General features: G+C 36.6%; 1 protein-coding gene across 1 annotated transcript in view; it reads left to right on the plus strand.

The window, feature by feature from the left end:
* ADGRV1 (adhesion G protein-coupled receptor V1) overlaps positions 1-12,592 on the plus strand; it is a 552,025-nt gene that overhangs the window by 232,669 nt on the left and 306,764 nt on the right. The window contains exons 80-83 of the mRNA XM_024125341.3: positions 3,653-3,837; positions 9,309-9,558; positions 10,094-10,233; positions 11,780-11,940. Of these exons, the coding sequence (XP_023981109.1) occupies positions 3,653-3,837; positions 9,309-9,558; positions 10,094-10,233; positions 11,780-11,940 (736 nt within the window). The remainder of the gene's footprint in view (positions 1-3,652; positions 3,838-9,308; positions 9,559-10,093; positions 10,234-11,779; positions 11,941-12,592) is intronic.

Raw genomic sequence — 12,592 nt, forward strand, 5'->3', positions numbered from 1 at the left:
ACTTGATTGACTATTTCCTTTCCCATATTAGGGAAGTTTTCAACTATAATCTCTACAAATATTTTCTCAGTCCCTTTCTTTTTCTCTTCTCTTCTGGTATCCCTGTAATTCAAATGTTGGTGTGTTTAATGTTGTCCCAGAGGTCTCTAAGTCTGTCCTCAATTCTTTTCATTCTTTTTTCTTTTTTCTGCTCTGCCATAGTTATTTCCACTATTTTATCTTCCAGGTCAGTTATCCGTTCTTCTGCCACAGTTATTTTGCTATTGACTCCTTGTAGAGAATTTTAAATTTCATTTATTGTGTTGTTCATCTCTGTTTGTTTGCTCTTTCATTCTTCTAGTTCCTTGTTAAACGTTTCTTGTTTTTTCTCCATTCTATTTCCAAGATTTTGGATCATCTTTACTCTCATTAGTATGAATTCTTTTTCAGGTAGACTGCCTATTTCCTCTTCATTTGTTTGGTGTAGTGGGTTTTTACCTTGCTCCTTCATCTGCTGTGTGTTTCTCTCTCTTCTCATTATGCTTAACTTACTGTGTTTGGGGTCTCGTTTTAGTAGGCTGCAGTTTTGTAGTTCCCGTTGTTTTTGGTGTCTGCCCCCAGTGGGTGAGGTTGGTTCTGTGAGTTGTGTAGGCTTCCTGGTGGAGGGGACTGGTGCCTGTGTTCTGGTGGATGAGGTTAGATCATGTCTTTCTTGTGGGCAGGACCACATCCTGCCCACAAGAAAGACATACCTCATTATGATATTAAGTATGTATAATATAATTAATCATATTATAATTATCATATAATTATCATATAATTTTATTGTTATGATTATATTATTATATAATATAATCATAATTATAATCATATAATTATGATTATATCAAAATCATACCTTATTATGATATTTGGCAGCCTCTCTGCTAATGGGTGGGGTTGCATCCCTGTCTTGCTAGTTGTTTGGCATAGGGTGTCCAGCACTTTACCTTGCTGGTTGTTGAGTGGAGCTGGGTCTTAGCATTGACATGGAGATATCTGGGAGAGCTTTTGCCACTTGATATTATGTGGAGCTGGTAGGTCTCTGGTGGACCAATGTCCTGAACTTGGTCTCCCACGTCAGAGCCACGGGCCTGAAAACCAGCCAGAGCACCAAGATCCTGTCAGCCACATGGCTCAGAAGCAAAGGGAGAAAGAAAGAAAGGGAGGGAGGGAGGGAGGGAGGAAAGAATAAAATAAAAAGAAATAAAGTTACTAAAATAAAAGAAGAAAATTATTAAAAATCAAATAATTGAAAAGTAAGAAAAGAAAAAAAAAAAAGAAAGAAAGAAGATAGCAACCAAAGAAGAAAACCAATCCACCAGTGATGAGAAGCACTGAATACTATATTAAAAAAACAAACAAACATAAAAATGGACAGACAGAACCCTAGGAGAAACGGCAAAAGCAAAGCTATGTAGACAAAATGACACAAAAAGTATACACATACACACTCACAAAAAGAGAAAAAGGAAAAAAAAATCTATATATAAAAAAGAGAAAAAGGAATAGAGCAACCAATCAATAAACAAATCTATCTAATCTATCTAAAACTCTAAATCTATCTAAATCTATCTAAAACTCTAAATACTAAACTAAGTTAAACATAAAACCAGAAACAAATTAGATGCAGAAAGCAAACCTCAAGTCTACAGTTGCTCCCAAAGCCCACCACCTCAATTTGGGATGATTCGTTGTCTATTCAGCTATTCCACAGATGCAGGGTACATCAGGTTGATTGTGGAGATTTAATCCACTGCTCCTGAGGCTGCTGGGAGAGATTTCCCTTTCTCTTCTTTGTTCGCACAGCTCCTGGGGTTCAGCTTTGGATTTGGCCCCACCTCTGTGGGTAAGTCGCCTGAGGGCATCTTTTGGGAAGTCTGAGGTCTTTTCCAAGCGTTCAGTAGGTTTTTTGTAGGAGTTGTTCCATGTGTAGATGTATTTTTGATGTATTTGTGGGGAGAAAGGTGATCTCCGCATCTTACTCCTCTGCCATCTTGAAGGTCTCCCCACCTTGTTTTATTTTTTGTGTGCTTTGCTGAAAGAAACTTTCTGTTACCCTTGAATATGTATGAAAGTTTGAGTGGCTCTAGAATTCTTGGATCACAGCCTTAAAGTCTTGAAACTGCTTATGTTGCTCTGTTGGCTTCTGTCATTTGCAAAAATGTCTGATGTCAGACTGAATTTTTATTACTCTGTTAGTAGTTTTTTTCCTGTCTGATTTCTGGTAAGATTTTTTAAAAACTCTTGGAATTATATTTAAAAATCACCCAAATACATCTGGTGTTGTTTCTTTTCCTAATTTTCTCTGGAATAAAGCAAACTCTGCATTTTAGACATGTTTCTTTAGCTTATCAAGGATCTATGTTGCTTTTTTCTTCTACCTAATATTTTATATGCTTGTTGTATCTTATGGGTTTGTTCCATTTGTCTGTAATATTTTCTCTGAGTTCTGGGAGTGTTCCTTGAGCTTATTTTTCATTTAACATATTCAGTTTGATCGTTTTGGTAACCAATGGGCTGCTCCCTGTCTCCCCATTGTAGTTTTTACCTTGTTAAATTTCATTTTGTACCTTTTATCTTTTCCCTGTGTATTATTCTCCATTATTCCTATTTGTCTTTAAGATGGCTTCTCTTATAAACTTAAATCTTGAGTTCAGCCATCATCTCGGCACTCTATAGATTACAAAGTTATTTAAAAAAATATAGAGAACATTGAGCCACTTTCTCAGTGAGCTCAACTAATAGCAGTAACAGAAAAATCATTTCAACATTGTCATAAGTTCATTATTAAAAGTATGTGCAAGTTACAGAGTGTAATCATGTATGCCAGCAGCTGGGGCATAGGGTAGAAATCACAGAAAAAGTGATGACTAATTTGGATTTTGAAGAATTAAAAGGGACTCCTCAGGTATCTAAGAGTGTAGTGGAATAACAAGTCAGTGGCTTCACACCCATGCTTACTCTGAGAGTAAAAATGTGTCCCCCATCATTCATGTGAGGGGTAAAAATTAAATCATGAAGGCTATTTTCCTCTTACTCTCCTTGTCCCTCAAACAACAAATAACCTAGTCCTTTCAGGTAGGAAGGCTCATACTTACCAATAACGGCAAGAGTATCAGGAGCTCTTGACTACCCTTGGTTGGAAAAGGATTTTCTCATTTGATGTTTGAGAAATTTAGTGATATGTGGTGACTTCTGTCCAATAAAAAACAGATAAGAATACATTTTCTTCTATTATAGACAGATATTCTTGTGTCTGTTTCCTTAGTTGTTGGTCAAAAGAAAACAGAATCTTGGGGTAGGTGTAAAAGTGAGATTAATTTGACTCGTGATGCTAATTATTGTAGTTGAAATTAAGTGACCAATGCAACTGTTTGGGGCTTTATCTAGATATTAAATAGAAAATATTTTGGTGATTATGCCTTTTCTTTATAAAATGATTATTTATGCTTTTTAAAGTACAGATGTATTTGAAATATGATTTTGATGCTAACTTCTCTTAAATTCTTCATAGGTTCATCTTTATTTTTGTTAATGTTAGTAACTGGTAATAAAGAACAAGTTATACCATATATATAATTTAAGCAGTTTATTTTTGAACATATATTTTCATACTTGGATATTTTTCCAGATAACTGTTGAAGGAAAGAAGCAAGCATTAAGCATTGAAAGCCGAAATCTTTTCTATGAGATTCTTTGTGCTCTTGTTAACCCAAAACGCAAGGACACTAGGGGATTCAGTCACTTTACGGAAGTGACAGAGAATTTTGCCTTTTCTCTACTGACTGATGTTACTTGTGGCTCTCTTGGTGAAAAGTAAGTATCATTTAATATAATAGCAGTACCTTATATGTATTCCTTCACAGTTTACAAAGTAATATGCAGTGCAAATTGACATTTAACTGATGTAACTAAGGATTATACAATCAGTACATTGTACCTAATGGGCAAATTAAGTTAATTATTTGAAGAAAACATAGAAACTACATCAAGAGAAATTAACTTATACTGTCAGTAATATATTCCTCTTGTTTTGAAGGTTCTTTTAAAAATAAAAATGTTTTATTGCTTACTCCTATTTATATAATAGGTAGAAGATACATTTCTGAGTAGAAAAAAAAGCAAGATGATTCCAACTTTTAGACATATTTTAGGCCATATTTTTTATTGTGGTAAAATACACATAAGATGAAATTTACCATGTAAACTGTTTTTAGGTGTACACATCAGTGGCATTTAGTATATTCACACTGTTGCAACCATCACCACTTGCATCTCCAGAACTGTCATCTTCTCAAATTGAAAATCTTTACCCATTAAGCAGTAACTCTTCTTTCCTCCCTTCCCCCAGCCCTGGTAACCTCTATTCTACTTTTCAGTCTCTATGAATTTGCCTATTCTAGGCACCTCATAAGTGGAATCATACAATATTTGTCCTTTGTGTTTGGTGTACTTTGCTTAGCATGTCTTCAAGGTTCATCCATGTTGTAGCATGTGTCAGAATTTCACTCCTTTTTAAAAAAAGTTTTTTTAAATTGACGTATAGTTGATTTACAATGTTGTGTTAGCTTCTGCTGTATAGCAAAGTGATTCAGTTATAATATATATACATTCTTTTTTATATTCTTTTCCATTATGGTTTATCACAGGATATTGAATGTAGTTCTCTGCTCTATACAGTAGGACCTTGTTGTTTATCCATTCTATATATAATAGTTTGCATCTGCTAACCCCAAACCCCCAACCGATCCCTTCACCTACCCTTGGCAACCGTTTGTCTGTTCTGTATGTCTGTGAATCTGTTTCTGTTTTGTAGATAGGTTCATTTGTGTCATATTTTAGATTCCACATATAAGTGATATCGTATGTTATTTTTCTTTCTGACTTACTTCACTTAGTATGATAATTTCTAGGTCCATCCATGTTGCTGCAAATGGCATTATTTCATTCTTTTTGTTTCTATGTAGTATTCCATTGTATATATGTACCACATCTTCTTTATCCATTCCTCTGTTGAAGGACATTCAGGTTGTTTCCATCTCTTGGCTGTTGTGAATAGTGCTGCTATGAGCATAAGTGTGCATATATCTTTTTGAATTATAGTTTTGTCTGGATATATGCCCAGGAGTGGGATTGCTGGATCATATGGCAACTCTATTTTTAGCTTTTTGAGGAAGCTCCCATTTTGTTTTCCATAGTGGCTGCACCAACTTACATTCCCACCAATAGTGTAGGAGGGTTCCCTTTTCTCTACACCCTCTCCAGCATTTGTTATTTGTAGGTTTTTTAAGATGGCTATTCTGACTGGTGTGAGGTAGTACCTCACTGTAGTTTTGATTTGCATTTCTCTAATAATTAGCCATGTTGAGCATCTTTTCATGTGCCTGTTGGCCATCTGTATGTCTTTTTTGGAAAAATGTCTATTTAGATCTTCTGCCCATTTTTTGATTGGGGTTAGTATTCCATTGTATATATGTACCACATCTTCTTTATCCATTCCTCTGTTGAAGGACATTCAGGTTGTTTCCATCTCTTGGCTGTTGTGAATAGTGCTGCTATGAGCATAAGTGTGCATATATCTTTTTGAATTATAGTTTTGTCTGGATATATGCCCAGGAGTGGGATTGCTGGATCATATGGCAACTCTATTTTTAGCTTTTTGAGGAAGCTCCCATTTTGTTTTCCATAGTGGCTGCACCAACTTACATTCCCACCAATAGTGTAGGAGGGTTCCCTTTTCTCTACACCCTCTCCAGCATTTGTTATTTGTAGGTTTTTTAAGATGGCTATTCTGACTGGTGTGAGGTAGTACCTCACTGTAGTTTTGATTTGCATTTCTCTAATAATTAGCCATGTTGAGCATCTTTTCATGTGCCTGTTGGCCATCTGTATGTCTTTTTTGGAAAAATGTCTATTTAGATCTTCTGCCCATTTTTTGATTGGGGTTTTGTTTTTTTGTTGTTGTTGAGTTGTATGAGCTGTTTGTATATTTTGGAGATTAAGCTGTTGTCAGTTGCATTATTTGCAAATATTTTCTTCCAGTCTGTAGGTTATCTTTTCGTTTTGTTTATGGTTTCCTTTGTTGCACAGGAGCTTGTAAGTTTGTTTAGATCCCGTTTACTTATTTTTGCTTTGTTTTCTATTGCCTTGGGAGACTGACGTAAGAAAACATTGGTACGAGTTATGTCAGAGAATGTTTTTCCTATGCTTTTCTTCTAGGAGTTTTATGGTGTCATGTCTTATGTTTAAGTCTTTAAGCCATTTTGAGTTTTTGTGTATGGTGTGAAGGTGTGTTCTGACTTCATTGATTTACATGAAGTGTCTGTCCAGCTTTCCCAACACCACTTGCTGAAGAGACTGTCTTTTGTCCATTGTATATTCTTGCCTCCTTTGTTTAAGATTAATTGACCATAGGTATGTAGGTTTATTTCTGGGCTCTCTATTCTGTTCTGTTGATCCATATCAACTTTTAGACATACTTTAATATACTGTTAATTGTGCTTCTCCCTGGAGTTTTGGTTCAATTTCATCCATTTGGAGGCAGTTCTCTGAATGTTGTTGAACTTCAGAATCTGTTGTTTTAGAACATATTGCTGAACTTCAGAAATGTTTCATGGCTGGAGTTTCAGGGCAGAGAGCAAGCAAGAGGAAAAGGAAAAAATAAAATGCGGTTTGTGTTATTAACTATATAGTTAATTTTGTAACTATATTTTAATATTCTCCAGTTCTGGTGTTTTTATTGATAAATTACATTCGTAAGGTAAATTGGATCATTGTAGTACAAAGACCTAAATCATGTTTTAATTCTGTTTGACTTAACATAAAAATAGCTCATAATAGAACATGGTTGGAAGTTGATATTTCCCTCCAATTTTCACATAGTACTATGTTATTTAAAAAACAATTATTGTTATTTAATGGGACATGTCTGATTAAAAGTGTTGTTCAGTGAAGTCAAATAGTTCATAGCTTTGCATAGTCTCGGTCCTTTCTTTTTGTTTTTCCATATTTATGCAAGATCACCAGGATGTTGAGATAGTGGTAGACATGAACCGTCTACCCTGCTGTGAATGTTGATTCCATCTGTGCTCTCAAAGGCCTGGTGAGAACTCAAAAGGGTATACGATGCACAAAAGGAGTGGCTTTTTCTGTCTTGTTGCCTAATGTATTCTCAGGGCCTAGAACAGTGTCTGGTACATGGTAGATTCTCAGTGGTTATGGTATAATGAATGAATAAAGGAATCAATATGTTTTTGGCCATGTGCATCGTCCCTGCAGGCTTGCTGTTTCGCATGTATAATGGGAGTCAGGCAAGAGGAGCGAGCATGGCATATTTGGGGAAATCATCAACTGGGGAGATCATCAACCTTTAAATATTGAATATAGAATACGTTAGGTAGGGTGTGTACATAGGAATACGATTTAGGATTTTAGAGCCATCGTGTTGAGGACTATGTTAAAGATGAGTTTTTTTTAACTCAGGGAACCCTAAAGATGTTGACCATTCTAATATGCATTATTTATACATTGTCTTAAGCAGTATTCAGGGGCATCTACTGAGAGTGAAGGGTTTGGGAATAGAGCAGGGATATTGAGGAGAATGATGGTATCTAGAACAATCATTTGGAAGCCAAGTAAAAACAATGTCAAGTGGCATTGAGGGTCTGACTGAAGTCTGTCATTGTGGATTTGTAGTGGTGCCAATCTACATGTTAATGTGAGTTTCTCGCCCTCATTTAAGCCTAGGTGTAAAGCAGATTTGGGGATTGATCAAAGTGAGTGCATTGGAAGGGCATGGATATAGGAGGTTAAGGTGTCAGGGAGAGTGTAGTTGTCGTCAGGCCCTCTTAAGGGGCCAGGGATTTGATACACTTGTGTCAGGGTTGGGTAGAGTCACTGTACATGTTGTGTTCGTCTCAGAATGCCAATGTAATGGGGTCCCTGATAGCGCTGATGGGCTAAATATCAGAAGATTCCAGGGTGGGTGGGTAGGGGGTAGGTTCACTGGTCTCAGTCACTTTGTACCTGGTCAGGGATGGGGAGGTCAACAGTGGCAGCTTTTTAGCTCTGAGTCACCAGTGAAGATGTAGGAAGCTAGATGGGAAGATGAAGAGATGAGCTTTTTATAAGCTGTTGTGGAGGTGCAGATGGCCTATATGGATTGAACTGTTTTAATAGGAGTCTTGGACCCAAGGGTCTAGAGCCTGGATGAATGGCTGGACAAAAGATAGAAGTTTAAAGGTACCAATTCAAATGTGGTAGTTAAAGATTTTTTTTTAAAGAGAGTGTATAGCTAGAGGAAAAAGTTAGCCCTTACCCTTTCTTTTCTTTTTCAAATCTTCTGTTTAAAATTCTCAACTCCATTTCCCAGGTTAGGGGCCTTGACGAGGTATTTCTATCCATGATACATTTATACATACTCAGCATCTCTTGTGGCCCACGTAACTTTTAAAACTTAATGCATGATTTTTATCCTAATATATTCTCCATACTTTTTGAGGCAGGTTTCAGGTATGATTCAGCTTTGTGTCTCTTCATTGTTTGCAAACATGATAGATCCACAGAAAATATGTATCAGAGTTTTTGGAGGACTAATACAGATTCGTAGAACCTCTAGCCTCCCCCAGGCAAGGTTTCTGATTTAGTAAGAATGGGATGTGATCTAGAAATCTGTATTTTAAAACAAGCTTCAAGGTGACTTCAACACACACTGAGTTTTGCAAGCAATTTCACTGAACACAGGATCTCGTGCCTAGGGAATGTTGAAAACAGTTGTTAAATGGATAAAGATCCCTGCTCAGGGCTGTTTCTTTTATCAGATATGTTGTTAAATTCGAAATGCTCTGATGGCTTAGAAAGGGGTGAGGTAAACTTGATGAAAACATGGCTCTAGGTATATAAGTTTTATGATATTCTTGAATATAAAGCAGAGTTTCAGTTTAGTGGTGCATCCTTTCCTCAACCTATTCCACCAATGCTGATGTGACTAATACAGAAAAGTACGTTTTATAACCACAGATCTGATATCTGTGAAACAGCTTGCAAAAGCCCATGTTTCAGGTTATAAGGGGGATCAGGCAAGAGGATGCAGAAAGTTCTGTGCAGAAAATCCTAACAATTCACCATAAAAGAACTGAAAGCACATTCTCTTTACTGCTCCTGGGTAGGTAGTGTCATGGTTATACATAAAGAACAGAGCTCCAATGTGATGAATTTTAACAAATATGAGTAGATATACATATGCAAATGCATGCCATTTTAGCAGAACCTTTGCTTTTCTGTCATAGAAGCAAAACCATCCTTGACAGTTGCCCGTATTTGTCCATACTGGCTCTTCACTGGTACCCTCAGCAAATCAATGGGCACAAGTTTGAAGGAAAAGAAGGTGATTATATTCAAATTCCAGAGAGGTTATTGGATGTTCCGGATGCAGAAATAATGGCCGGGAAAAGCATATGTGAATTAGTCCAGTTTACAGAGTATAGCAGCCAGCAGTGGTTTATAACTGGAACTAATCTTCATGCCCTGAAAAATAAGGTAATCTATCATTTAAAGAATTATGTCGTTAGAATCTGATTTTTCCTTAGCAAACATATTCCTCAGGATACATTCACTTGATCAGATTTGTGGTAAGTGCTAGACATGGTGAGCTAATTACAAAACATGTCCTGTCTTTATGAGCTAGTTGTAGAATGTTTAGTCTCAAAAATAGTTGGAAATATTTCCTTCATGTTTTATTAAGTAAAATATATATATATATATATAAGTGGAGAAAGTGAAAAAAAAACCCCATAGCTTTCTCTAATGCTATATCGTATTGTATATCCTGCTTGTGATGAAGTCTGACAATGAAAGTCTGTCAGCTGGAGACTGCTCAGTAGCTGGAGTAGAGGTAGAATGTTTGCAGTGGAAAACCAACCAGACAGCCTGCGTTCATAAGCTATGAATAATAGTGACAGTAAGCAAGTAACTAAAATGACTAGACAAATGAAGCAAAGTTCAGAATGGGAGATTCAGTCATGACATTAATTTGAAAAAATCGTTACATTTTCTATTCTTTTTGGCATTATAGGTATTATCTTTGAGTGTGAAAGGCCAGAGTTTACAACCCCTGACCAACAACAATGAGATTCTCTACAGGATTTATGCTGCTGAGCCTAGAATTGTTCCCCAGACACCTCTGTGTCTCCTTTGGAATCAGGCTGCTGCAAGGTACTTGTTAATAATTCTTTAAAATCAGAATTTGTTCCTTCCCCATTCCAGTATCATTAAGCCCAGTTTTTTTTGTACTGAACGTAGAGGTCTCAGGTGAGATTTTAGACTGGAGAATAACCTCTACACTAAATAAGACAAAGCAGCATAGGAAATGGTCTAGCCTTGTGCAGGTGGCAAATGCAACCAAACAATTTAAATATGTGTTTAACACATTATGTACTTCTTTATTATTACTACTTTCATGGGACTTAGTGTGAGTTCTACTCAATTCAGATAACCTCCCTGTGGTTATTGGTTAATTTATTGAGCAGGGAAGGAATTTCTTTTGACCCCTTCCATCTGGGCTTGTGGTTCTGGATCTGCTGCTCTATGTTTAGAGGGATTAGTAGGGATTTATAATTCTAGTCCACATATGACTTGGAGTACATTTTGGGCTTAAAGCCATGCACAAGAATGGGAAGAAGAGCGTGATTCTTTCTTTAACTCTCCTTGGCCTAAGGAGAGTTTCTGAGAGTTTCTGAGCAGTTCTCTCTCTGGGAGCTCAACCAGGGCTGCAGGGTCAGGCATTGCTGGCTTAGAAGGTTTAGGGTTCAAATCAGTCACTAAGTTCTGTTTGTTACTGACTTACAGCCACACCAACTAAAATTCTAAAGAGGGTTCAACAGCTTAGTTGGGTAACCAACTGTCCTTCAAACACCAAAACTCTCCTTAGTCTCATTGTGAAAAAATAATTTTCCATTGAAATTCCTAATGTCCGAGGACACATCTTAAACCTAATCCATAGATACTCTACAATCCTTAATATATAATTAATACTGAATGTTTCAAGCTTGAATCTGCAGTTGGGATTAAGAAGTTTTATGTCCTTAGAAAAATAAAGGGATCAAGAGGCACTGGAAGGGAAGAGGCTCAATCGATAGTCACTGAGGGATGCTCAGAAGGCATGGAATGTGACACTATATTTGCTATAATCATGACAGTTATTGTGGTAAAAGCCAAACCTTATAGAAGGAAACACCTGAAAGAACCCTGGGAAACATTTACATAATACAACTGGCTAAAAATCCAAAAAAGATGAGGAAGGAAACTTAGAAAAGCATGTAAGTAATTTATGTGGTTCAAAGTAAAGGAGTTGTGAAAAATGCGGAAGCGTGAATGAACACTGCACATTTGATGGCTATGTTGACCTTTTGGTATTCTTGAATGCTAGGGAAGAGTACTTTCTGTTGAACACCTTGAGTGTGTTTGCTTTAGATTAGGTAGGGACTGATACTGCTCTTTTGAGAGGACCAACTTCTTCGGTATTGGGAATGCTTCTGCAGGTTTAGTTAGTATTTAGGATGCTTCCTAAGGTATCTGTGGGATCTGTTGTGTCATGTCTTGGACAAGATGTTCCCTCCAATGTTTCTTCTTGAAAATGTGGTCTGCTTACATCTTGAGTAAAGAACACTTAGGTTCAGTAAGTGATTTTTTCTTTATAAGCCATCTCAACGCCTAAAGTATTGATGAAAGAGGAGTAGTGATGATTGTGTTTTTGCCCTAGCTGGTTGTCTGACAGTCAGTTTTGCAAAGTGGTTGAGGACACTTCAGACTACGTGGAATGTGCCTGTTCATACATGTCCGTGTATGCAGTCTACGCCCAGACTGACAACTTGTCTTCATACAATGAAGCTTTTTTCTCTTCTGGATTTATATGTATCTCAGGTGAGTTATAGTGTTTTTGAGTCAACAATTTAAAATATCGATGAGAATAAAGCCCATTTTCCTGGAGTCTTTTTATATATGCAAGATGTGGGCGTACTGTAATTCATCAACACTAGGAGAAAATAAACTTTCCCATGGTCTTGTTCATTAATTCATACAGCAGTTGTTTATGGAGGACCAACTTTGTACTGAGGGAAAGAAAAGAACAAGACATAGTTTCAACTCATCTGTAATATAAAGTACAGTGTGGGATAGAAGCTAGATAGTAAGAAAGGGTATAGTTGATAGTGCTGTGATTTAGAAGGCAGATTCTGCAGTGTAATATCAGGATTGTGTGAGATAATATAAACAAAGCATTTTGTATTTTCATTAGAAAATAAACCTATCCCTTGGGTTGATTTGTATTCTGTAGTCTAGAAGCTCTAAATATGGCATAACCACTATGTTAAAAAAGAAATTGTCTTTCGCCTTCTACATCTAGGTCCCATTTCTGGCAGGAATAGGAACTTGAGTTGTGTTAATGTCTGTCAAACTATTTACCTATAACTTAGCTTTGAATAACTATAGAATTATTCTCATTTGCTGTTTTGATTTTGTGGTTGGGAGTCTGAGAATTCCTTACACTATATTTCTGTCCCCACCCTCATCCATT

Source organism: Physeter macrocephalus, chromosome 8 (genome assembly GCF_002837175.3).
Source record: "Physeter macrocephalus isolate SW-GA chromosome 8, ASM283717v5, whole genome shotgun sequence".
Lineage (NCBI taxonomy): Eukaryota > Metazoa > Chordata > Mammalia > Artiodactyla > Physeteridae > Physeter > Physeter macrocephalus.